The sequence below is a fragment of the Capricornis sumatraensis genome, chromosome 10 (assembly GCF_032405125.1).
Source record: "Capricornis sumatraensis isolate serow.1 chromosome 10, serow.2, whole genome shotgun sequence".
Classification (NCBI taxonomy): Eukaryota; Metazoa; Chordata; class Mammalia; order Artiodactyla; family Bovidae; genus Capricornis; species Capricornis sumatraensis.
The window spans coordinates 91,557,560-91,585,437 of record NC_091078.1 but is presented as its reverse complement, the minus strand read 5'-3'; the positions used below and the strand labels follow the sequence as shown (position 1 = coordinate 91,585,437).

General features: G+C 38.9%; 1 protein-coding gene across 1 annotated transcript in view; it reads left to right on the top strand.

Moving 5' to 3' along the window:
* CACNA2D3 (calcium voltage-gated channel auxiliary subunit alpha2delta 3) overlaps positions 1-26,145 on the top strand; it is an 875,864-nt gene extending 849,719 nt beyond the window's left edge. Inside the window, exons 36-38 of the mRNA XM_068982393.1 lie at positions 21,164-21,276; positions 21,492-21,574; positions 26,053-26,145. Coding sequence (XP_068838494.1) covers positions 21,164-21,276; positions 21,492-21,574; positions 26,053-26,145 — 289 coding nt within the window. The remainder of the gene's footprint in view (positions 1-21,163; positions 21,277-21,491; positions 21,575-26,052) is intronic.
* Positions 26,146-27,878: the final 1,733 nt, after the last annotated feature.

Genomic DNA, 27,878 nt, shown 5'->3' with positions numbered 1-27,878 from the left:
AACTGAGATTAAGGCAATGCCAGAAGTTACATGAGCATCTCTCCTTCCCGAAGATTCAGAGGTTATTCGTGGCGGTGTGTCACTACTGCCTATTCAGGGCTGTAACAGGGAGATGTGGCCATAATTCAAACAGGTTCAGAGAAAAATGGCTATCCCAGTATTGCAAGTTGAGTTTATGGAAAATGACTGACAGTTAAAAAGGGATGAGTAATCATAAATGAGCTGTGCATCAGGCTTCGGGAAAACCTGAACAGAATCCACCCAGGCATCACTAGCACCTTGGGAGGAGAGATTTCAGAGCTTGTGTTACAGAATTTTGGAGAAAGCAGGTAATAAATACCTCCCTGTAAGAAGGTGTGCCAGACTATGAACAGAAGCTAAGATGCATGCAGTAAGTTACTGCCATCAGTTTAGAACGGGGAGGAAATAAACAGGAATGGAGTTCTCCAGATTACTACCTTACTGATTTTTTAAGAATGAGGCAAATTAACTGTTGAATGTGTCATGACATACATTTTTCTTCTCATTTTATTATATATCCTATTTCTTTTCATTATTTGTCTTCTGTGATGTGACTTTTTTTCTTTTGAAGCAGTCTTTTTTTCCCCTCTTCTAGCATTAAATACATTTTAAAGCAAAAACTATGGAGTATAACAGTTCTATTTTTTTTCTTTATTTTTTCAAAAATTTAAACTCCCAAATCATCCCACCCTTGCCCTCTCCCACAGAGTCCAAAAGACTGTTCTATACATCTGTGTCTCTTTTGCTGTCTTGCATACAGGGCTATCATTACCATCTTTGTAAATTCCATGTATATGTGTTAGTATACTGTATTGGTGTTTTTCTTTCTGGCTTACTTCACTCTGTATAATAGGCTCCAGTTTCATCCACCTCATTAGAACTGATACACATGTACTCTTTTTAATGTCTGATTGATATTCCATTGTGTATATGTACCACACTTTCTTATCCATTCATCTGCTGATGGTCATCTAGGTTGCTTCCATGTCCTGGCTATTATAAACAGTGCTGTGATGAACATTGGGGTACACATGTCTCTTTCAGTTCTAGTTTCCTCCGTGTGTATGCCCAGCAGTGGGATTGCTGGGTTGTATGGGAGTTCTATTTCCAGTTTTTTGAGGAATCTCCACACTGTTCTCCATAGTGGCTGTACTAGTTTGCATTCCCACCAACAGTGTAAGACGGTTCCCTTTTCTCCACACCCTCTCCAGCATTTCTTGCTTGTAGACTTTTGGATCGCAGCCATTCTGACTGGCATGAAATGGTACCTCATTGTGGTTTTGATTTGCATTTCTCTGATAATGAGTGATGTTGAGCATCTTTTCATGTGTTTGTTAGCCATCTGTATGTCTTCTTTGGAGAAATGTCTGTTTAGTTCTTTGGCCCATTTTTTGATTGGGTCGTTTATTTTTCTGGAATTGAGCTGCAGGAGTTGCTTGTATATTTTTGAGATTAATCCTTTGTCAGTTGCTTCGTTTGCTATTATTTTCTCCCATTCAGAAGGCTGTCTTTTCACCTTGCTTATAGTTTCCTTTGTTGTGCAGAAGCTTTTGATTTTAATTAGGTCCCATTTGTTTATTTTTGCTGGCACAAAGACAGAAATATAGATCAATGGAACAAAATAGAAAGCCCAGAGATAAACCCACACACCTATGGACACCTTATCTTTGACAAAGGAGGCAAGAATATACGATGGAGAAAAGACAATGTCTTTAACAAGTGGTGCTGGGAAAACTGGTCAACCACTTGTAAAAGAATGAAACTAGAACACTTTCTAACACCATACACAAAAATAAACTCAAAATGGATTAAAGATCTAAACTTAAGACCAGAAATTATAAAACTCCTAGAGGAGAACATAGGCAAAACACTCTCTGACATAAATCACAGCAGGATCCTCTATGACCCACCTCCCAGAATATTGGAAATAAAAACAGTGCTATTTTTAAATGAAAGTAAATATAGTTTATTAAATGAATTTATTTATGAGATTATTTGTTCTCTCTACACACATGTGGTGGCAGACACTGTGGTAAGCAGCAGTACCAACATTACATTAATATCAGTTAAAGACTGGTAATATCACCAGGGATTAAGATAGCCATTTCCTAATAGTAAAAATAAGATAGCTAATCAATAGGACATAAAAATCCTAACTGTGTGCACCTAATAACAGATCTCAAAATAATGCAACAATTATTTATGGAATAAAGGATTTTTATGGAATATAAAATATTTATGGAGTATAAACATATAAATCCACAATCATGGTTGGGAGATTTTAGCAACTCTTTCTCAGCACTTGATAAAACAATTAGACCATAAGTCAGGTAGAACATAGAAGATTTCAACATCTTGACCTGCTGACATTTATGAAGTACTTCAACCAACAAGTGCTAAATATCAATAACCTCAGATATGCAGATGACACCACCCTTATGGCAGAAAGTGAAGAGGAACTCAAAAGCCTCTTGATGAAAGTAAAAGAGGAGAGTGAAAAAGTTGGCTTAAAGCTCAACATTCAGAAAATGAAGATCATGGCAAACAGTCCCATCACTTCATGGGAAATAGATGGGGAAACAGTGGAAACAGTATCAGACTTTATTTTGGGGGGCTCCAAAATCACTGCAGATGGTGACTGCAGCCATGAAATTAAAAGACGCTTACTCCTTGGAAGGAAAGTTATGACCAATCTAGATAGTATATTCAAAAGCAGAGACATTACTTTGCCAACTAAGGTCTGTCTAGTCAAGGCTATGGTTTTTCCAGTGGTCATGTATGGATGTGAGAGTTGGACTGTGAAGAAGGCTGAGTTCCAAAGGATTGATGCTTTTGAACTGTGATGTTGGAGAAGACTCTTGAGAGCCCCTTGGACTGCAAGGAGATCCAACCAGCCCATTCTGAAGGAGATCAGCCCTGGGGTTTCTTTGGAAAGAATGATGCTAAAGCTGAAACTCCAGTACTTTGGCCACCTCATGTGAAGAGTTGACTCATTGGAAAAGACCCTGATGCTGGGAGGGATTGGGGGCAGGAGGAGAAGGAGATGACAGAGGATGAGATGGGGGTTGGCATCACTGACTCGATAGATGCGAGTCTGAGTGAACTCCGGGAGTTGGTGATGGACAGGGAGGCCTGGTGTGCTGTGATTCATGGGGTTGCAAAGAGTCAGACACGACTGAGTGACTGAACTGAACTGAACTGAACTGAACTGAGTGTACCAAACCAGATTTCTTCTGCATGTTGTATCTTGTACTATTCTTTTACTTTCAGCTCATCTGTGTGTTTATTTTTAAGTGCACCTTGTGGAAGCAACATACATTTTGGTCTTTTTAGTTCTTTTTGTTCTTGATGTTGTTATGGTATCAGTCAGTTCAGTCACTCAGTCATGTCTGACTCTTCATGACCCATGGACTGCAGGATGCCAGGCTTCTCTGTCCATCACCACCTCCCAGAGCTTGCTCAGACTCATGTCCATCAAGTTGATGATGCCATCCAACCATCGCATCCTCTGTCATTCCCTTCTTGTTTCTTCAGTCTTTCCCAGCATCAGGGTCTTTTGCAGTGAGTCAGTTCTTCGCATCAGGTGGCCAAAGTATTGGAGCTTCAGCTTCAGCATCAGTCCTTCCAATGAATATTGAGGACTGATTTCCTTTGGGATGGACTGGTTTGATCGCCTAGCAGTCCAAGGAACTCTCAAGAGTCTCTTCCAACACCACAGTTCAAAAGCATCAATTTTTTGGTGCTCAGCTTTCTTTATGGTCCAACTCTCACATCCATACATGACTACTAGAAAAACCATAGCTTTAGGTGATCGCACCCCACTCCAGTACTCTTGCCTGGAAAATCCCATGGACGGAGGAACCTGGTAGGCTGCAGTCCATGGGGTCACTAGGAGTCGGACACGACTGAGCAACTTCACTTTCCCTTTTCACTTTCATGCATTGGAGAAGGAAGTGGCAACCCACTCAGTGTTCTTGCCTGGTGAATCCCAGGGACAAGGGAGCCTGGTAGACTGCAGTCCATGGGGTCACGAAGAGTCGGACACGACTGAGCGACTTTGCTTTCACTTTGACTATATGGACTTTTGTTGGCAAAGTTATTGCCTCTACTTGTTAATGTGCTGTCTAGGTTGGTCATAGCTTTTCTTCCAAGGAGCAAGTGTCTTTTAATTTCATGGCTGCAGTCACCGTCTGCAGTGATTTTGGAAAATAAGAAAATAAAATCTGTCATTGTTTCCCCATCTATTTGCCCTGAAGTGATGGGACCAGATGTCATGATCTTAGTGTTTTGAATGTTGGGTTTCAAACCAGCTTTTTCACTCTCCTCTTTCACTTCCATCAACAGGCTCTTAGTTCCTCTTTGCTTTCTGCCGTAAGGGTGGTGTCATCTACATATCTGAGGTTATTGATATTTCTCCCAGCAATCTTGATTCCAACTTGGGCTTCATTCAGCCTGGCATTTTGCATGATGTGCTCTGCATAAAAGTTTATGATATAATTCATTGTATTTTTTCATATTTTTAATTTATATATGATAAAATTGGACAGGGAAGCCTGGTGTGCTGCAGTCCATGGGATCACAAAGAGTTGAATACGACTGAGCAACTGAGCTGACAGACTGAAACTGATGATAAAATTTGTTGTTTTTGGCATAGAATCAAATCAATCTTGACTAATACTTACAGTTGTATATGTGGCATCACAGTCAAAATATATTAATAGCAGTTCCATTACCCTAGAAACTTTTCCTGAGATACCCAACTAATCAACACCATCCCCAAAGCACAGTTCCTAGCGAACACTGATGTTTTCTGTCCCCATGATTTGGTCATTTCCAGAATATCATGTAAGTGAAATCACGTAGAGTGTAGCCTTTCAAGTCTGACTTCTTTTACTTGATGGAATACAATTGAGGTTTTGTTGTGTTAGATCTGATGTGTATGCTCAGTCACAGTTGTGTCCAGGCTCCTTTGTCCATGGGGTTTTCCCAGGAAGAACACTGGAGGAGTTGGTTGCCCTTTCCTCCTCCAGGGCGTTTTCCTGAACCCAGGGATCAATCCCACATTTCTTGTATCTTCTGCATCGGCAGGTGGGTTCTTTACCGCTGAGCCACCTGGGAAGCCTGTTATATCTTACAACAGCAGCTAATTCCTTTTTATTATTGAATAGTAGGCCAGCGTATGTATCACAGTTTGTTTATCCATTCTCCAGTTGACAGACAGTTGGGTTGTTTGGATTTTTAATGATTATGAATAAAACCAGTGTAAACATTCACATCGTTTATATGAACTTAAGGTGTCATTTCACTTGAATGCATACCTAGGAGTTGAATTTCAGGACTGTATGTTTAAATGTATAAGAAATTGCCAAATTAAATTTTAAAATGGCTGTACGATCTTGCTTTTCTGCCAACAGTGTATGACAGTTTCAGTTGCCCTTCATCCTTGCCAGCTTTTGATATTGTCATTTATATTTATTTATTTTTATTTTAGCCATTCTGAGAACAGCACACTGGCATGTCATTATAGTTTAGCATTTCTCTACCGGATAATGATTTTAGACTTCTTTTCTTATGCCTGTTTGCCCTCCATATATTTTATTCAATGAAGTGTCTAGTTGTTGTGCCAGTTTTTAAAACTGGAGATATAATTGACATATGACATTACATTAGTTTTAGGTGTATAGCATAATGATTTTATTTTCTCTGGAACTTTCTCTTTGACCTCAGGTTATTTAGAAATATGTTGTTCAATTTCAGAATATTTGGGGGTCTTCCAGAAATCTTTCTATAATTTATTTTGGGTATAATTTCATTATGGTTTGAACATTCTTTGTATAATTTCAGTTCTTTTAAATTTGGAAAGATTTGCTTTATAACCTATATAACATGATTGAACTTGGTGAGGGTTTCCATTCTTTCAAAATGTATATTTTGCTCTTGTTAATTACAGTGTTCTATACACGTCAGTTAGGTAAAATTGTTTCTATATTCTGAACAATTTTCTGCCCACTTATTCTGCTATCTGTATTGATTACCAAAAGAGGACTGTTTCAGTCTCCAAGCATAATTGTGAATTTGTCCATTTTTCCTTTCAGGGTGTATTAGTTTTTGCTTCATGCATAATAATCCTAAATGTGCATATACCTAACAGCATTTAGTATATATGTTATTACACATTTCGATGAATTAACTTTCTAATTTCTCTGTGATATCCTTCTTTATATTAATATACTCTTTGTACCTTTTTTCAATTAGTATTTTCATGATATACCTGTTTTAATATTTTTACTTTGAGCTTATCTATGTGTTCATAGTTACAAGGTTTCTTATGGACAGTGTATAGATGCATCTCACTTTTTTCTTCAGTATGTCAATTTCTTTTAATTGGTAATGTTAGGCCTTTAATTTTTAATTTAACTGTTGATATGTTTGGCTTAAAAGCTGCCATCCTTCTAGTTGTATTCTGTTTGTTGTTCTTCTTTGTTTCTTTTCTCCTCTTTTTCTCCTACCTTGTTTTATATTTAATGGTTTATGATTCCATTTTTTCCTGCTGCAGGTTTATTACATGGTTTTCAAGTAAATTTTTTAAATGAATATAGTAGGGTTTACAACATATTAATACAGTTTTAATTTCTCATGGTGTATCTTCAAATAATATTGTTTCGTGTGTGATGTACATACCTTATGAAAATGAACTCCCAATTCTTCTCTCTCGTTTTAAGCAACCTGGTATTTTTGTCTATATTTTTTTGGCCCAGTCTCTCTTTACTCCGCTAAGATTCCAAATTCTGGTTCGTTACACTGCTTGGTACTGTGTCATTGCTTATTGAGGTGCTATTCATTTTTGCCTGTACCTTTTCCCCCCTTTTTGTTTTCTAGTTTGGTGGTTGCTGTTAACTTGGCTTGACATTTATTTATCTTTCTTTCTATTGTGCCTAATTAGTTTTTAATTTATTTTATTATTTTTGTATTCAAGTATAGTTGGCTTCCCTCATAGCTCAGTCGGTCGAGTCTGCCTGCAATGCAGGGGACCCAGGTTTGATTCCTATGTCAGGAAGATCCCCTGGAGAAGGAAATGGCAGCCCACTCCGGTATTCTTACCTAGAGAATCCCATGGACAGAGAAGCTTGACAGGCTACAGTCCATGGGGTCACAAGAGTCAGACATGACTTAGTAACTAAACCACCACCATGGTAGTGAAGGGGAGGTGGTGACCTATAATTAATTTACAATGTTAGTTTCAAGTATGCAACATAGTGATTCAGTAGTTGTTACAAAATGTCAACTATATTCCCTGTGCTGCACAATATAACCTTGTTATTTATTTATTTTATATATAGTAATTTGTACTTTTTTAGTCGCCTACCCCTATCTTGCCCCTCCCTCCTCCTGTCTCTCCACAGGTAACCACTAGTTTGTTCTTTATATCTGAGTCTGTTTTTGTTTGGTTATATTTATTCAATTCATTTGTTTTATTTTTAGATCCCATATGTAAGTGATGACCTATAGTATTTGCCTTTGTCTGACTTTTCTCATGTGTAATACTCTCCAGGTCCATCATCCATCCATGTTGTTACAAATGGCAAAATTTCATTATTTTATAAAATTATTATTTTTTTATTATTATTATTTATATATATATGTGTATATATCAACCACATCTTCTTTATCAGCTAAAATTCACTGCATTTTAGATTTCAGGTATTGTATTCTTCCTGCTTTAGGATTTATATTTGGTGATTTTATGCAGTTTTCATATTTCATTGGAATTCCTTCATTCCTTTGCCCAATATATCTATGGCTTTAGTTTCATTAAAATAAAAATATTTTTGCATCTACACATTTACAAATTCTAACATTTGAGTCATATCTTGGTGTTTTTATTAACTGATTTTTCTCCTGAATGTTTTGTCATGTTTTATTGTTTCTTCACGTGGCTACCTACTCCAGTATTCTTGCCTGAAAAATTCCATAGACAGAGGAGCCTGGTAGGCTACAGTTGCAAAGAGTCAGACTGAGCAATTAAAACACACACACACACACTCACAGAACTCATGTTCTCTAAATCTCTAAATCTCAGGTGTTTTTTCTATAACTTGGGAATAATATGACCTGCCTCCTAGAGCTGTTGTGAAATAAACCAGTTTTAGGTAAAATTAAAAAAAAAATAAAAGCTCACACAATGACTGCTATGGTAAGGGCTCAATAAATGGTAAATGGTGATGACTGTGACAGTAGAGATGATGATGATGGTGGTTAAAGTGTAATCATTAAAATCAAGACTTAGAGTCAAATAGGTTCGGTTGTATAGAGTCTTGATACTTGGATATTTGATGGGTTTTAGGATTTGGAGAAATTGTTTAACTTATCAAAGCATATATATTTTCATCTTTAAGATGATAATTCTTTGAGTTGCTGTGAAGATTAAAGGGGAACTGCTCAGAAAAGTGCTTGGCACTAGATAAATACTCCATAAATGTTAGCCCTTATTCTCATTATTTATAAGAAAAGACACTAATAGTTCCAGTGAAAATATTTAACAAATTCCTTACTCTTCTTAAGGGATTAGAAGAGAATGGTTCATGTCATAATTAAGAGGATTTACTGAAGACGCTAGTACCAAATAAATAAATAAATAAACAAAAGACTGAAAAGCTAAAATAATAGCCAAGTTTTAAAAATATCTTTTGTTGTCAGCTCTTTTGAGATTTTCTTCTGAGATGAGAAAAGAAAATTGAGTCCTTTTTGCTTTTCTTTCTATGGGGCTCTTTCCCCTATATTTCAAACACAAAATATCTTTCCTTGCCACCTGCCTTGGGCTGATAATGCCAAAGAATCACTTCCTGCCCAAGTGATTTTCAGGCTCTGAGTTGGCACCATAAATCTCAGCAAATCCTTGATGGGGCTGAGGATGAGTGGAAGTCATTATTATGGGTCTTTTGGACTCATTCTGTCTACAGTATAATAAATACCACCGTGGGACACTGCCTTGCAGACAAAGCATCATTTGAGTTCTTTGTGTGCACTTCCCATCAGCGAGTCATAAATGGAATGCCGTAATATGTCCATTGTATATACATTTTTTAATAAATAAGTCTCACAAAGACAATATGCCTGTCCCATTTAATCTCAGCTCTTAACTATGAAAATACAGCACATTTCCCACTCTAGTGAAATGATGCAGGAAAGGTCTGAGCCAGTCTGGCTCCTGGCAGGCCATCTGAGGAACACCTGGCAGAAGCCATCATGTGTGCTAAGGCTCGGTTCCCTAACGCCTAAGTTTTCCAATTATAATTTGATCAAGGAACATAATGACCATCATAAGGAATTTAAGAGTGTATTATCTACTATCCTTTCATTTACAAATAGCAGAAGATTCATCTCAAGCAAGCTTCAACAGAAAAGTAAGGTGTAGGCTTACTGCAGCTTCCCGCAGGTTAGGACCAAGACCCAGGTTGTCTCCTTGCCTTTTTTCCATGCATGAGCATAAGAAGGCTGCCCATTTCTCCAAAGGCTGAAAGCTTCCTTGTTCTTATGTGTTGAGGGTAGAAATAAAAGAGTTTAGGGTTTCAGTCTGATTGGAGTCCCTTAGGTCCAGTGCCCACCTCTGAACCAGTTACTTTTTTCAGGGGAAGAAGTTGTCCCCGTCAGTTCAGGCCCAGGTAACATGTCTGGGCAGGGTTAGCTCCTCAGAAGCACCTGGGCTGCCTGGAGGAAGGGTGGATTCCTGCACAAAGAGTAGGGTTTTGGTACCAAAGAAGGGAGATTGAATATCAAAGAAAACTGCTCTAGTGGGTAGGGCGGGGACCTCTTTTTTCCTGAAATCAGCTAGAAGTAAAGGGGTTTTGGATCTTGAACAATTGTTCAAATAAACAGTTCTGGTCTGCTAAACCTTGTACTTCATTCTGCACAACTCACTTGTCTCCGAGTTTGTACTACTTTGGATTATGTTTTTGTCTTTCATTCTTTTTCCATCATTAGTCAGTAAGCTTCAGTACTGAGCTGATGCATATAGAAAACAAAAATGAAGATCTATGCCTCACTCTCAGAAGTCTAGGAGACCAAATTATCTAAATTAAAAAAAAAAGGTACCTTTGTCTGGTTATGAACAGAGATAGAGGAATGAGGAAGGGAGGGAGAAAGAGAGGGAGGAAGAAAGAAAGGAAGAGAAAAAGGGAGGAAGGAAAGGAGAGAAGACTATGGCTGGCTTGCTCACCTACTGTATGGTTAAGTAAATCAGCCCCTCCTGCCACCAGCCTTGTGTGTGTTTGTGTGTGTTTGTGTGTGTGTGTCACTCAGATCATGTCTGAAGCTTTGAGACCCCATGGACTGTAGCCCGCAAGGCTCCTCTGTCCATGGGATTTCCCAGGCAACCACACTGGAATGGGTTGCCATTTCCTACTCCAGGAGAACCTTAGAATAGAATAAGCTATATCATGGGGCGCCTATAGGGGAGCAGCAGCTTGCTGGCCAACTAACTCCTGAAATTTGAAGCATCTGTCGTCATGACTTTTGATTTGAGCTTATAATAGGGATTCATTGTTTGTTTCCTTCTTTGTTTTGTTCATGGCTTTTTTTTTTTTTTAACGTTTCATTGTTTTTCCTTTCTCTTGTGTTGGCCAAAATGTTCATTTGGATTTTTCCATAAGATGTTAAGTTTTGTCCAACACCAGGTACTTTTATTCCGAAATGGTTTCAAAAGGCATAAAATGTTAAGGGCAGTACAAAGAACTCCAGCATACCCTTTATGTGAAAACTCCATTCAAGTTTCAGTAATGGTCTCGGGAATGCCTTTCATAGTAGAGGGTCCAGTTCAGGACCACGTATTGCGTTGAGTTGTCACACCTCTCCAGACTCCTTCCATCGAGAGTAGATGCCTCGCTTTTCCTTAACATCTGCAGGCTGGGCATTTTATAGAATGTCTCTGGGTTTGGGTTTGTCTGATGTTATCCATGATTAGGTCCAAGTTACGCATTTTTTAACCAGAATGCCTCCTATCCAACACCCAGGGAGGCCTCTTGTTGAACCTCATCTTTACTTACTCTATAGGATAACAATTCCATGTGTTTGCCAGTATTACCAAAAGAGAATTTTCCATAACTTACAGTGTTCATATGGTTCTAAATGTAGCCTAGAGTGTTGATGTCTATGTTCCAGCCTTTTTGGGTGTGGTGGTACAAGAGGGGGAAAAGGCAATTCCACTCCACATAGATATAGACGTGTGTGTGTATGGGTGATCCAGGTACCTGCAACAGGTCATGGGAGAACGAAGGAGGACCTACTTCCTCATGTGAAGGAGCACTTCATGGGAAGAATAACAGTCAGTCATTTAGAAATGAATCTGGATTCTCCAGGGGTTTGGAAAGAAGCGACTGCAACACTCAGCCTTTTGATTCCTGAGCAAGCAGCATCAGCATTATCTGAGAGCAGATGAGAACGGCAGAATCATGGGTGTCATACTAGTCCTACTGAACAGAATCTGCATTTCAACCAGGTCCTCAAGTCATTTGTAGCATGGTGAGTTTGAGGAATGCTTATCCAGGCCAGTATGAATCAGTCAAGTAGCTTAGAAAATAGAGAAGCTTTGGTTCTAGAGGGATTCTAATGTAATTTGGTTTAGGTGCAGTCTAGGCATGTGTTTAAAGTGAAGTGAAAAGCTCCCCCAGGAAATTCCAGCAAGCCACCCAGACTAGCAGAGCTTTGCTTCGATCTCAGTACTGAAGGAAAGGGAGCATAGTGCATTCAAGGACCCATGGTAGGTCAGCAAGCCTGGTTGTTGGGAAGGAGCATGCTAGCTTACATGTCAGGGCAGTTGAACACATGGGGATGGAGAGAGGGTACACTGGATCAAGCAGGGCTTTGTTTCACTCCACTGTAGACCATTGACTCAGTGCGAGGGGGCCATGGGTAGGTGGGAAGAGGGGGAAGGATTCCACCACCTCAAGAATAGAGAAGAGGCTATGTCAGGGAAACTGCTTGGAAGGTATGCTACAAATCAAGCAGGGTGGCAGGGCCGGCTGCATAATGTATGGGGCACAGTACAAAATGAAAATATGGGCTGCTTGTTCAAAAAAATGGTGTTATTAAAGTTCTGAAAGGTAAAAGCATTTCCTTTTTTCTGTGGTCTTTCTTGACCTGTCATGACACTTTTAATCACCTATTTAATATCCTGCTCCTTCAGGCACAGGGACATTCACTGTGTAGGTGCAGGTCCTCACAGACATCCTGGATTCTGTCTCTGTTGCCCAGTGGGATGTGCAGCTAGTACTGGGGATCCTTTCCACTAGCACAGGACTGAGGTGCCATGTCCTGCTTAGAGAAGAGGACTCCATCTCCCCTCCATGGCTCCACCACTTCATCTCATAGTGGATGGTTAATCCCCTGGGGGTTTGCATTTTAGCATCAAGACACACTTAGTACCTGGAGAAGGGGCTAAGTGAGAGGTTTACTCCCGTTAGGTCTCTGGTTGAAAATGCAGTGGTACTATGTATGTATGCTATGGTACAGCCCACTCCCCTCCACACCCCCAGGCCTTGATGCTCCCCATTCCTGCACCCAGCACTTCGCCAGGGCTGGAGGGTGATAAGGTTGGTGGTCCAGGGCAGGAGCCAGGCAACTAGGAACCTCTCATCTTTCATACCCCTCATGCATGCCCCATTCTCCCTTGGACTTCACTTATGAAACACAAATTCAAAGATAAGATTAAAAAATTCAAGATAGCCCTGCCCGCAGAGCAGTAAACCCGAAGTGGCCAGGCCGTCTAAATGTAACTGCTCTGCTCTGTCTCCCTGTGTGACTGTACTGACCACTTGCCTATCAAGCTGGCCCTGGAGATGGGAGGTATTGAGGAAATGGTCAAATCAGGGCATGGTGATGTTAAAGAGGAAAGCCCTGTGAATAACTTCAAGATCTCTAATTTGTGTGACTCATTAGCTGGTGGCACCAGTAGGAGATAAAGGGAACCAGGGGGAATAATTATTGAAAATGGGGATAAGGGCATGTTTTAGGTAGCTATGAATACTTCCTTTGTTCCAACATTTAATCATCGCTCATTTCTCTGGTTTAATTGCAGAGGTTGCTGTTTTTCGAACAATGGCAAACAATAAAGGGGGGAAATGAACCTCCATGACTTCTTCTGATTCTAGACAGCTCTGAGTGTTCTGTTCTGCAGTACGATGCTAAATTTGGTTCACAATCAAGTGCCTATTTCTGTTCTCTTGAGGACTGTTTTCAGGGGTGGAATTTTTGTCAAATGTCTTGTAGGCACCTATTAGACAGATCCCACAGTGCTGGCTCTTTTCCAACTCTGCATAGGATGTCTTACATGAGTACATTTCCTGGAAGGATATGAAAAGGTAAAGTGGGGCCTCCTTGTAGCCCCAGACTGAGGACAAAGTGATGTGAGCACCACAGTTTCTAAAGGGAGAAACCATTTAGCTGGCTCTAATTCAGAATTGGAACCCCTCCCCAACCCCCACCTTCAAGTTTATTTGAAGGTTAACAACTGGTCCATCTTTGGTCTACCACAGGAAAAGTGAGGGGCCTAGCAAGGAGATCGGGGTTCATAGAAAGAGGTGTTTTCCTCCAGGGAATACTTTTCCTTGCCAGGGTCCAGGTGGGTGGTGGGAAATTGTCTAAGAGTCTTCTGTGTTTTGGAAGTATCTGAAAGAGGGCGAGGCCAGCACTGGCCAAATGTCTGCTGAGTGGCAGATGTGATGATGTGTCCTATCTAAGCAGGAGAAAGAGATCTGGAGAGAGAGGCCTAGGCTTGGGGAAAGAGCAAGTGGCCTACGGCTGGGCCAGCAAAGATACCTGTTTCCCAGGGGACAGGTGAACAGTATGGAAGATTGTCGGCATTTTGCTTAAACTCAACAAAGGGTTGCTCTCCAGGTGAGGTACTCACTAAGGGCAAGAGGCTGTGAGGCGAATGCTGAAGGCAAGAACTACAAGAATGGTCATGTTGGAGCTGGGTTGAGGAGCTCTAGATTCTCAGGAGAATCCACGATAACCTCACAAAAAAGCCAGCATTGTGGTCCTGAGCCACATGGAGGACACCAAAGGCCAAACTGTTACAAAAGCTGTGGCAAGAGATGACACCAAGGCCTGGTGAGTAGGAAAAGCTTGCTTCTCTGCTGCTCCATTTCCCCATCCCAAATGACTGAAGGAGCTAGAAAATAGAACCTTGAAGGAATGGCAAGTGTAGAGCTTCAAACTAGATAGGACATTAAAGCAGTAAACTAGATTGGACTAATTTTATTAACCTCAAGTGGTCAGAAAGTTAGAGAATCTATACATAGTATCATTTCTAGTTGAGAAAATAAAAATTCAATACAGTGGGGTTGAAAATAGAGACAAAAAAATGGTTTCAGAAACTCCCTGGTGGTTCAGTGGCTAGAACTCTGCATTTTTGCCGTCGAGGGCCAGCTTCGATCCATGATCAGGGAGCTAGGCTCTCACAAGATGCGCCATGTGGCCAAAAAAAAAAAAAAAATTGTTTCGTGTTGCTATCTCTATTAAGCTGAGACAACTCAATAAGCTTGTTTATTTGCATTCCTGGGTTAATCCTCATGCTCTGTGCTATATTTTAGTATCCTACTGAAGTGTGTTTGCTGCGTTTCACTTAAGATCTTTGCATCAGTATTCATAAAAAGAGATTATTCTATAGCTTTTCTTTCTTTTCTTTTTTTTGTATAATCTTGGTCAGATTTTATATCAAGGTCCTTGATGAAAGGAATTCAAAGTATTTTCTTCTTTCTTCTGCTCTGAAGCAGCTTAACTATTTTAGAACTACATGTGCCTTGACATGCTAATGTGATTCACCTGTGAAATTTCCCTGACACTTTCGCGTGTGAGCAGGGGAGGCCCTGCTGTTCGTTCTTTCACCTGGTTTGAACTGAACCATGAGTAAGTGCCTGTGTTCCCCTTATACTTCTCCCATGCCACAGGAAGCCATGGCTATGATTTGGAAGACGGCCTCAATATTTAATTTCTAGTTTAAATTTAAGCCATTTGTCATGCAAGGCTTGCTCTCCACAATTTATGGGCCTGGGTCCGTGTAGGACATTTAGGGGCACATTGGGAGAAACAAGCATCTCCCCACCTCCAAAGAGAGTAGGGTCTTTTGGAGAGCCACATGCCCGATCTACTCCAAGACTACTACAACCTGGAATATGGTCATTGCCAGATTCGAATCACTTCCCCGTGACTTACTCATTGTCTTTTATCTTTGGATAAAATATGGAAAATTTGTAAATGATAAAAATTGATAAAAGGTTAAAAAAAGTTGAAAAGGTTTTAAGATTCTGTCCTGCCCAATTATTTTTTAAGCCATTATTTTGTTCCCAGTTAATCAAAAGCAAACCAACCAAGTTCCCCAAGCATGCATCCTGGGGTCCTCTGGGAACTTAGCCATAGGTTCCCCCTAGCACCACTACCATACACGCTTGTCCAGGCAGCATTCGGGGGAAGCAGTACAACCGCTTTCCTCATCGGGGTAGCAAAGCCCCCTTGGCAGATAGTTAGTGCCTGTTGTCAAGGAAGGCTGTCTTAAAATTGCATCATCATTTTTCCTGTAGTTTTTTCTCTGTCTGCTGTGGATGGAAGAGGGAGGACTGGGTTATTTCAGTTCCGGCAATGGACACATCAAAACTGCTTCCCTTTTCCCTACTCTGTTTCCCTTGAGGACCTAATTTATTTCACGCATTTTGACCTATCTCTGCTGAAACGACCGCTGCGGTTCTCTGTTGAGGCCTTTCCCTTCTGCCTTTTCTGGCCCGCAGGCCAACCCCCCAGGCCACAGTCCTCTGCACAGTGATGTCAGTCTGGCTGCTGGGCCCAGCTGGATGGAGGTGTGTTTTATGAAGTTCAACCCTGCACCCTGGGCCATAAATACACGTTGTGCACATAAATGTACAGCTAACGCTGGCCAGACCCCTCCAAAGAACCCTGTTAATAAGCAGACAGTAAGTCTTGAAAATATGGAAAAGCAGTTAATCTTTCCGCTGGCAAATCCTTCATAGGGGTTGTTTTCCTCCACTGCAGTAATAGCTGCCTGCAAAGATTTTCATCTCCTAGGACTTGAGGTATAAGTAGGGGGTTACTGTGGAGCTTCATGAGCGCACTTGGGAAGTCTTCACCTTATGGGGTAATGTGTTAAAAGGAATAATGTCCTATACTGGTCATTATTAAGCATCCATATTGAGTCTGGGTCTGCCCTCAAGGGGCTTGAGCACTAATAATTCCAATACAAGACAGAAAGCCGGTTGCCTATGACTGCAGTCCCACAACAGGCCTGGGCTCCAGAGATGTGCAGCTCTGCCTGTGTTTCTCTAGGAAGTCACTTAGTCTATTGTTTCCCCTTCTTTGAAATGGGCACAATCACGTCTTTTTTCATATAGCTTCTGTAGAAGTTTACTTACGCTCTCTGAGTCCCAGTTTTCTCTTTTGTGAAATAAGAAAATCAACATTCTTTGCTCTCAGCACAATATTCCATTTTATAAATGTTTGAAGAATACCTGTATACATTCTTCTTATAGAGAACTCCAGTATTATAGATTACGTTCGTGATAACCCTGTATGTGAGACAGCAAAAGAGACACAGATGTATAGAACAGACTTTTGGACTCTGTGGGAGTGGGAGAGGGTGGGATGATTTGGGAGAATGGCATTGAAACATGTATACTATCATGTAAGAAACGAATCGCCAGTCTAGGTTCGATACAGGATACAAGATGCTTGGGGCTGGTGCACTGGGATGACCCAGAGAGATGATATGGGGAGGGTGGTGGGACAGGGGTTCAGAATTGGGAACTCATGTACACCCGTGGCGGATTCATGTCAATGTATGGCAAAACCAGTACAGTATTGTAAAGTAAAATAAAAAATAAAATAAATGAAATAAAATATAGATTACGTTCGTTTCCATGGACAATTATTCCCAGTCTTCTCCTCTTTTCCACTGCTGCCATCCTGTTCTCTCACCCCCATCTCCTCCTCCCTTGCTCTCTCTCCCACTGATGATATGATAGGAGGATCAAACTTGAGGATAGGGATGGGGGTTCAGTAGACAAAACGTGCATGGAGCCAATGCATGCTTGCTTTCTGGAGAGACGAAAGGTCAAGGTTGTAAACTGCCTCTAATCTGTTGAACAGCCATGACTTCTATCTATGTGTCTCAGGTAGAGAAAGGGTGTTGCCAGTGGGTTGACTAGAAGGAGAACATAGATGGTGGCTGTCAGTTTGGAGACGACATGATTTGTGCCTTAAAAAATATTTAATTTCACTTGGTCCTTACGTTTCTTTTATCACTAGAAAGACACGTCATATGTTCTGATCTTTTTTGTGTTCTACCCACATGTGTTCCACTTGCTTTGTACATTTATTCCTTCTGTGTTACCTCATGTTATTCCTAACACAAATGATAAGTCTTATCCATCCCATTTATTTTTCCTGTTCTCTGTAGCAGAATCAAGTACTGTTAGATGAGTATTTTGAAATATTCCTAAAAATATTTATGTATAGTTTTGCAACATTATTTTCCCATTACTATGCTTTGGATATCTTTCATAACACTAAATAGACATATTTTACCCTTTCATCTGCTGCCAAGTAAGCCATAAAAGAGATACACTGTTGCTTATTTAATCATTCCTCTACTGATGGGCTTTCAGATGGATTTTGTTTTTTCCTCCTCTCCATGAACAAGGTTACCAAGAGCATCTTTATATGTCATCTTGGGTTCTTGAACAATAATTTCTCTTACTGATAAGTAAAACTACTGGAAAAGTAGGATCTAAATCATTTTCACTGAAACAGTAACAAATTATTCATATATTGCCTATAAAAGTTTACTTTCCCACCAACAGTGTAAAATAATAGTCATTTCTTCAAACTCTCAGTCATTTGATAGTACCATAAAGTTTTGCCATTCTGATGATAAAAAATGAGTTTGATTATTTCAATTTCATTTTAATTTAGACATACTTAATTTTAGTGAGATTAGACCCCTTTTACATATCAGTTGTCCATCTGTGTTTCCTCTTCTGTAAATTATCTCATGGGTTTTAATACTAATTAAGGGCAAACAATTTCCTTCTTCTCTCTTTTTTCTTATAAACTCAATTTTATACAGTTGCCCAGACTATATTTATATGAAATCTTAGGATCATCACCTCAAATTCCATCAAAATTCCTGTTGGGATTTTATTGAGATTCCATCAAAATTCCTGTTGGGATTTTATTGAGATTGCTTTGAATTAAAAGATTACTTGAAGGAGAATGACACCTTTAATATATAACTGTTCTCTTTCACCACCACTGTGGAATTAGGGTTTTTTTATGTTTAGTAAAGTTTGATCATTTTCTTCATAAACATCTTTTACTAGATTTATTCTTGGGCATTTCACAGTAATTATTGATACTATCAATGGTTCTTTATTTCATAAATATTTTTTCATTGGTTATTGCCAGTGTCAAGGAAAGACTGTGGTTTTAAATGCTGATTATGTAACTGGTTAGCTTGCTTGGTTCTTTTCTGTGTTCTAATAGTTGGCCAGTGGGTTCATATGGATTTTCTACAAACATGATATCTGTTCTTTGGGGATTTGGTAGTTTTCATTTGTGGGTAGATTCTCAATGAGCATTTCAGATTTTTTTCATGCAATTGGTTTGCTTGTGTTTTTATAGCCTGGCCAAATGTTGATAATTTATACATTATCCTCCAACGTGTGTTTGCTCTAAGTTTTCAAATTATTTATAATGATATACATAATACTCACTTAAGAGGTTTACAATGCCTCTGTCTCTTTTGGGTTTTAATGTAACTTTGTAACTTCTTTGTCTTGATCAGGAGTGTCAGAAGTGGACTTATGTCCTTGTTCTTTTAAGTCTGAGTTTGATTCTTCTAGTTATCTTCACATTTTTACTTGCATTTTCTTCTTCTTTTATCTTTATAAATTCATTCTGTCATTGGCTCAGTGAATATTTACTGAGCATCTGCTCTGTCCCAGGCATAACTCTAGGTGCTGGGGGTAAAAGATCACCATGGGCAGACACAGGCTGCTTTTTTCCAGACAGTGGGCAGATAAGGAGAAAGTGGAGGCAAAGAGATTTGAGAAGAAAGGCAGTGTGGTTGTTCACTTGGTGTCCTTGACAAGAACCGATTCAAGAGTGTGGTAAGGACAACAACTTTATTGGAGTAGATGTGTGAAAGGAAAGAAGTGAGGAAGTAGAGAAACTGAAAGACATGGAAAGAGAAAAAATGGAGAGAGAGAGAGCGATTGTCAGTCTCTCTTCTTAGGAGTTGTACCAACAACCTTGTTGGAGTAGATTTGTGACAGGAAAGAAGTGAGGAAGTAGAGAAACTGAAAGAGAGGGAAAGAGAAAAAAGGGGGAGAGAGCGAGCGGTTGTCAGTACCTCTTCTTAGGAGTTGTACCATAAATGAGCACAGGGAAACAGGGTAGTAAAGGTAAGCTAAGGGAGTTTTGTGCAAACTGAAGAGAGTGGCTAGAAAGACAGGAGGAACTGCTTATACATGCAGTGATCACCTCTCTCCTCTTCCATCGGTCACATCCTTGCAGAAGCCTGGGGGCTGGACTTTGGAGAGGGGCATCAGTCCTCAGTCCCCGTGCACCACAAGGGAGAGTGGGGGTGGGATACAGGCACAGGTTTCTGTTCTTACTTTTCCAGCTTCTTGTTTCAAAAACACAGTTCATTTATTTGCAGACTTTTTTCCCAGTAAAACATATTTAAGGTCACACTGCACAGATTGGGCTGTTCTCAAATTCGCAAGGATTAACTGGATGTATTTTTAACTATTAATTTCCATTGTTTATATTTTTTGCTATTAATTTCTAATTTTATCCAACTATAAAAGAATATGTAATTGATGCTTTCTGCTCTTTGGAATGTGTTGTAGTTCCCTGCATTTGAAAATAGCATATTCTGGATTACTTAGGTCTATAAAGTTTTTGCTGTCAATTTTATTAATAAATAAGTCATATGTCCATCAAATAGTTTTGGTATTTCTATCAGCTTGTACATCATGATCATAAAAATTCATGTCATATCTTATTATACTATATATACTCTAAAGAATAGAATACATTTATTGAGAGAAAGATGAATAAAGATAACTTACAGAGAAATCGGCCATTTTTTTAAGATTATAGTCTAGTTCAACTGAGTAAACTGAATTTGGTAAAAATATCATGAAAAATGTATGTGACAGGATTCTGGACTTGAAGCTAAATATTCAGTTAATCTATTTGCTCTAGAAGAATACGGGATTTGTTCTCCAACTTGTTCCTCCAAAGAGCTGGTATTTCTGGTTCAAGGAGTATTATTATGATGACATTACTTTGTCATTTCAGTGTAGTGGGTCAGATGAGAAAGAGGTATCATTAAAATTACTTATGTTGGACTAAGTGTACAGATGGGCCCAGAAGATTTAAAAAAAAAAAAGTGAGGAAGGAAAGCCCAAGATGGCAGGGTCGAAGTATGTGTACTCATCTTCTCCTGTGAGAACACCAAAATCATGAGTAGCTATATGGCCTTTGTGCCAGCATAACCTGGTCTCTGAGACGACTGGAGCTCCTTAACCAACTAGCATTGATTTCATCCTAAACAATATGCCTCTGTTATGGGCAGACATTGTGTAAAGTGATTCAGGGAAAGGTCTAGGAAGTTCATGTTCTTTTATGATTACTATGATATGGCTTCAGTCTATCCTTGAGGTTAGGAGGAGAGAAACATATACTCAGAAAAACATCAAATGCAACTTGCAATGGTGTTTAAGCCCTAGGAGAAGAAAATGAGTCTTGGAAAAACCTAACCTCTTAGAGCTTAGAAACTGAGGTCATTTAGCCAACTCTGACTCTCCTGTTTCATGGACATAAAAGTCTAGTCTTTCCAAGATGAGTTGTGTGAGCTACCTATGGACATAGCTGTTGTCTTCTTAGTGAAGCTTCGGATTTGAAATGAAGAGCCTCATGGAAAGAGGCAACTTTAGTAAACCAGTCTCTGAAACTTGTTTTCCAAAATACTATAGCAGTTCTCCCACTCTGGAGGAACTTTTCCTCATGGCTATTAACCTGGGGGACGGTAAATGACCACTCACTATCTCTCTGCCTCTTGTTCCAACAGGTCCTTTGTCATTCAGCAGATCCCGAGCAGCAATTTGTTCATGGTGGTGGTGGACAGCAGCTGCCTCTGTGAGTCTGTGGCCCCCATCACCATGGCACCCATTGAAATCAGGTATATCCTTTTGTGTGTCAGTCCAGCCGCTACTGATGAAGCTGGTATGGGGATCAACAGTAAGGAAACACAGGGGGAGAATCTCAGAGAGGGAGAGATGATATTCTTTCCACTGTTAGAGAACAGGTGTTAAGGGAGCTAAGTCCCAAGTTTTGACATCTGAAATGCGGAATAAGGAAAAGGAGCATCTTGGAAATATGCCTTAACTACAGTCAACATAATGAATCACTTAAGTGTGAACGTTTAAAGGCCCAGAAGATCAGAAGGCGTCCGGAATCTTGTCATGGCTTCCATCCTGAGGTAATCTGATACCCCCCCTACTCTTTTACCGTCAGAGTCTCCATGAGGATCTCACAGCCGTCAGAGGACTATAGCTCAAAATTTACTCTTGAGAAAGTCATCCCTTTCAGGCAAACCAAGAAATAATATATAGGAATGCTAATGGTACTCTACATTCAGCCTCTCAATGCCTTCTTATTTAGTCTGTACTTAATAGTCTTTTCTTATTATATTCACATATATTTTTTAAAAGCCTCTTTACTATCTTCCCTTTTACAAATGTGCTATAGTTTTACCACTTTCCACTATTTCACATAAAGTGGCTCTGACCATCTTGTTTTACTTATTTCAAATTGTAGTTAAAGTTATTTTCCCTTGCTTACTTTTAGACAGCCTTTTACTTATAAAAAATTCATGTAAAGAAAAAGTCACAATACTAATGTCAGATCAATAGTCACAATATCTAAATGTGGGATAATAAGCCTTTAAACCCCCTATAACACATGAGGTCACAACTATAAAGGCACTACATTTACACCAAAAGTGATGATCAGAGAAAAAATTAAGCTTCTAGTAAGAAAAGTAAACTTATAGATGTAGGTGAATTGTGTCCTTCAAAGTTGTAGGCAAAAAATTTAAATATAGCAAAAAAATTGCAATTTAAAAATATTCCACCTCCATCTTGAAAAATAGAAAACTAGCCTAGACCAATTTTTATAGGGATACTGAGAAGATATTTATTTTTTGTAAAATGCCACTATAGCCCACTGAGTGTTAATGTCACCTGTAAATACCAAATAATTTTAATGTTATTTAAACTATCCAAATACTAGGAAATATTTTAAAGTCAGAGTAGTGCTAAGAAGAATTTGAAATTTATTGAGAATATTTGCCTCTATGTTCAAGGGAGAGTTCAATAACATATGCTGTAAAGGCTTTTGATAAAATCCAATGATAACCTCTAATAAAAGGTCTATGTTAAATAAAAATATGAATAATTGTCCCAAAACAATAAAGCCACTTCATTTGAAACCAGAACTGCATGCTGCTGCTGCTGCTGCTAAGTTGCTTTGGTCGTGTCTGACTCTGTGCAACCCCATAAACGGCAGCCCACCAGGCTCCTCCATCCCCAGGATTCTCCAGGCAAGAATACTGGAGTGGGTTGCTTTTTCCTTCTCCAGTGCATGCATGCATGCTAAGTCCCTTCAGTCATGTCCAACTCTGTGTGACCCCACAGACGGCAGCCCACCAGGCTCCTCTGTCCACAGGATTCCCCAGGCAAGAATACTGGAGTGGGTTGTTATTTCCTTCTTCCCAGAACTGCATACTTAGCAGTTCTTAAATTCACAAGAGTAAAAATCTTTTAAAGTTAATAAGACAAATTGCTTTGGAAACTAGATACATGATAAACACTAAAAAACAAAAGAACAACAACAATGACAAAAAAAAAACCAGGTTTTTTCTTTAAGGTTTTAGACCCAGTAGGATGAAGTCAGTGGAAAAGAATAGATACTCTTATGTATGACAGAAGTTCAGTTCAAAAGGGAGAACATAGAATGGACTTGAATGGTAAATGATGGTGTCATAAGAAATTCTAGGGATTGGACCCATACTTCTGGACTGGAAGAATTAGCATTATTAAAATGGATATAGTACACAAATCAGTCTACAGATTCCCTATCAAAACACCCACAACATCTCACAGAACTAGAACAAATAATCTTAAATTTTATATGTTACCATAAAAGACCCAGAATCACCAAAGCTGATCTGAGAAAAAAGAACAAAGCAGGAGGCATCACCATCCCAGGTTTAAGACAGTGCTATGAAGCTACAGTAATCAAAACAGCATGGCGTTGCCACAAAAACAGACATGTGGATAATGGAGCAGGATAGAAAGCCAAGAAATAAACCCACATGCCTATGGCAATTAATCTTCAACAAAGGAGGCAAGAATATACAATGGGAAAAAGATAACCTCTTCAACAAGTGGTGTTGGGAAGGCTGGACAGTCACATGTAAACCAGTGAAGTTAGAACACATCCTCACACCAGAAACAAAAATAAATTCAAAATGCCTTAAAGGTTTAAATATAAGACATAGCACCATAAAACTCCTAGAAGAAAACATAGGCGAGACATTTTCTGGTATAAATTGTACCAATGTTTTCTTAGGTCATTCTCCTAAGGCAATAGAAATAAAGTAAAAATAAACAGATGAGGCCTAATCAAACTTATAAGCTTTTATACAGCAAAGAAAACTATAAACAAAACAAAAGGAAAACCTAAGGGGTGGAAGAAAATATTTGCAAATGATGCAACTGAAAGGGCTTAATTTCCAAAATATACAACAGCTCATACAACTCAAAAACAAAACAAAGCCAGAGAGCCCAGTTGAAAAATGAGCAGATGACCTAAATAGACATTTCTCCAAAGAAGACATACAGATGACCAACAGGCACATGAAAAGATACTCATCATCACTAATTAGAGAAATGCAAATCACAACTACAATGAGACACCACCTTATACCAGTCAGAATGACCATCATTAAAAGGTGTACAAATAACAAATGTTGAAGGGAATGTGGAGAAAAGGGAACCCTCCTACACTTTTGATAAAAATGTAAATTAGTGCAGCCACTGTGGGAAACAATATGGATGTTCCTCATAAAGGTAAAAGTAGGGTTGCTATATGATCCAGCAATCTCACTACTGGGCATGTATCCAGACAACAATATCATTTGAAAAGATATATGCAACCCTGTCTTCACAAAAGCACTGTTTACAGTAGGCAAGACATAGAAAGAATCTAAATGCCCACCAACAGATGAATCTATTAAGATGTGTAGTGTGTGTATATATATAATGGAATATTACTCAGCCATACAAAAGAATGAAACAATGCCATTTGAAGCAACTTGGAGGAACCTAGAGATTATTATACTAGCTGAACTAAATCAGAAAGATAAAGACAAATACCACATGATATCCCTTATATGTGGAATCTAAATATGTCATAAATGAGCATATCTGCAAAACAGAAACAAACTCACAGATATAGAGGCGGGGGGAAAGGATTGGAAATCTGGGATTAACAAGTCAAAGTTATTATAAATGGGATGGATAAACAACAAGGTCCTACTGTATAGCACAAGGAACCTTACTCAGTATTCTGTGATAAACCATAATGGAAAATAAAATGGGAATATATATATTATATATATAGTATACTTTGCTGTACAACAGAAATTAATATAACATTGTAGATCAATTATATGCCAATGAAATTTCTAAAAGAAATTCTAGGTATTGAAGAGACCTTCCTATCCAAGACCAAAAAAAGTGGAAGAAAAACATTTATTTAACTATATAAAAATTATAACCTATGATGAAAAAAGATGACTGAGAGTCTGTATCCAATTTATAGAACCTGAATACATTTATAAATCAAAGCATAAAGAGCTCTTTAAATTGATGAAGCAAAAACTGCATTTAAAAATAGACCAAGCTCTGAGACTTCCCTAGAGGTCCAGTGGTTAGGACTTTGCCTTCCAATGCAGGGGGTGCGAGTTCAATCCCTGGTTGGGGAACTGGGGTCCCACATGCCTCATGGCCAAGAAACCAAAATTTAAGAAACAGAAGCAATGTTGTACCAAGTTCAATAAAGATTTTAAAAATGAACTATAAAAAAAGGATCTTTAAAAAAAAAAGAAACAATTAACCAAGGACATGAAAGATACAAGTCATTGGATGATCAGAAAATACAGGTACCAGTGAAATATCTGGCAATAGCCATTGAAGGCAAAAATATCCTTTAGCTCTGCACTCTTATTCCTGGACATCTTTACCTTAGCCCAGAGCAGGAACAAATATCATTTTTGGTGAAGGACTTGCATTCAACACTCTTTGTAACAGTAGAGAACACGAGAAGATGAATGACCATCAATAAGAAAATAAAAATAGACTGAATAAAAGAAACTTAGAATAGTAGACATGGAGAAATTTCTATCAATTAGTAGATGAAAATCATAGTACAGAAAGGAGTAAATAATATGAATTAATTTTTGTAAAACAGAACCTCCCTTCCCTGAAATCAAAAAGAAGTCACACGTGTTAATGAAACCTTAACCAAAACCTTAGCCAAGCCTCTGAAAGGATCTGAGATGTGATTGTTTACTTAGAAGGTCAATGTTTTGCTTTTATAAAATAATCACAACAGACATCTCTACCAACAGTCCTTTACCTCTTGAATGTTCTGCATTGTAGTATGCAAAAAATTATTTTGAGTATTTTATGCATTGACAAGTGAAGTCAGAGATTGTCTTTACTAATGTGATGAAATGTACACAAGTCCATTTCCTGGACATTATCTAGATTCCAAATGATTTTGTTCATATGCTGGAGAACAGGGAGAGATCTGGGGACGCCACATACCTTGGGAATTTTAAGGCATCTTGGAATCCGTCTCCGCTCTAACCAACCCTGCCTTTCCCTGTAGGAGAACGCGAGGGAGTGTGGGGGTGCGCCGAATCTCCAGGCCAAGATGGTCCTGATCCTGTTCCCTCTGCTTTTGATGCTCTTCTCAAGGTGACATTGATGGAGATGTTCTCTTGGCATGCTAAATTATGGATAAACTGTGAACCAAACTATGGTGCGACATAGGAGACATGAAATGTAGTCCAGCCATCAGCATCTCATGATTTTAAACTGTGCGTGATACAAACTCTTAAAAATATGTTGACAGAAAAGTTATCTTTTTACTTTGCCAGTCATGCAAATGTGAGTTTGCTACATTATTATCATCCTTCATCAGAAACGGGACTGCAAGTGGGCAGCATCCCTTCTGCTTGAAACCCATTGAAACCAATTTAAAACTGTGTACTTTTTAAATAAAGTATGTTAAAATCATAATCTCCTGGTTTGGGTTTTGTTATCATTTTATTGCTGAGAATATAGACTGAAAAGTGCATGAAAAAGTCACCCATTCCAGACGGCAAGAAAGAACGGTTGTTGGCAGAGACTTTACTCTAAAGCAGATTCTAGACAAGCATTTAACAATTGTTTAGATGCTCTACTCTGTTTTAAAAATATTTACAGAAGTAAATCAAAATATCATCTACACCAGAAGAATTTATTACACAGAACCCTGAACTTCAATAGAAATCATAATTTGGATGAGAACACAAGCTTCCATAATATTTAAGTGTTGAAGTATTTGGGAATAGAAATAAAGAAGTCATAAACCCTAGGAATTTGGTCTGAGAAGACTTGAAGGAGGAAAGAATGGTGACTACAAATGACTCAACTTTATTGCTTGAGAATTTGGCTGCTAGCTTTCCCCATAAACAAGAGATGAAATTCAGTCTTATATGTTACAGAATGTGAAACTACTCAGACCTGTAAGCATTGAAACACTGGATTGTGAACCAAAGAAAATAGATTCCATTGGATTGTGATTCCAAAATAACCATTCCAAGTGGAATAATTTCTGTGCCGAGGTAGAAATGAGAATGCCTTTCTTTAGAGGACAAACATCTAAAAGTCATGTGGAGAAATCAAACTCTTAAAAAAAGGCTGCGTTAGCCTATTGATATTTTAGAGAAACTGATGTTATCATACTACTTTATACTATAATGATTCCAGTATTTATAAGAATAATAGTCCTGCATTGTTATGCTTCTTTCAATTACTATTTCTCCAACCCACAAAGTCTTCTTGCTCCTGAAGCATCCTAAGTGGACACATCCCTCAGGGCCTTTGCACTTGCTATTCCCTCATCACAGGATGCTCTTTCTCCCAGATATCTGCATGCTTTCCTCCCTTCTTCAGGTCCTTCTTTTGTGGCAGTCCTTGTTTATAGTTGTAACTTCCACACTCCTTCACCCCTTCTCTCTTCCCTGCTTGATATTCTGCCATAGCAGTTATCACCATTGGATTTGTTTATTGTTTGTCTCTCCCCAGGTGAATATAAACACTAAGAGGGCAAGGATTTTATTTGTTGTTTTTTATTTTGTCACTGCCGTATTCTCGTCTCCAAGCAGAGAAAAGTAGAGTATCCAGCTCAGAGCAGACCCTCAATAAACATTTAAGCAAGTAAGCAAGTGATAGTAGTAGCAAGAGTTGCGGTACCAACATAGAGGGTGGTTGTGTATACCTATCCCTGTGCTGTAGCACCATGTGGGAGGACCAGCGTTACTGGACGGAGCATGGAGTAATAGATATCCTCTATTATCCTGCCATTGCCAGTTTTTGAAAACTTCTAATGACAGTATTAATGATTGATGCCAATTGTCTCCAAAGGGATCCCATCACAGAAAGTTTTAT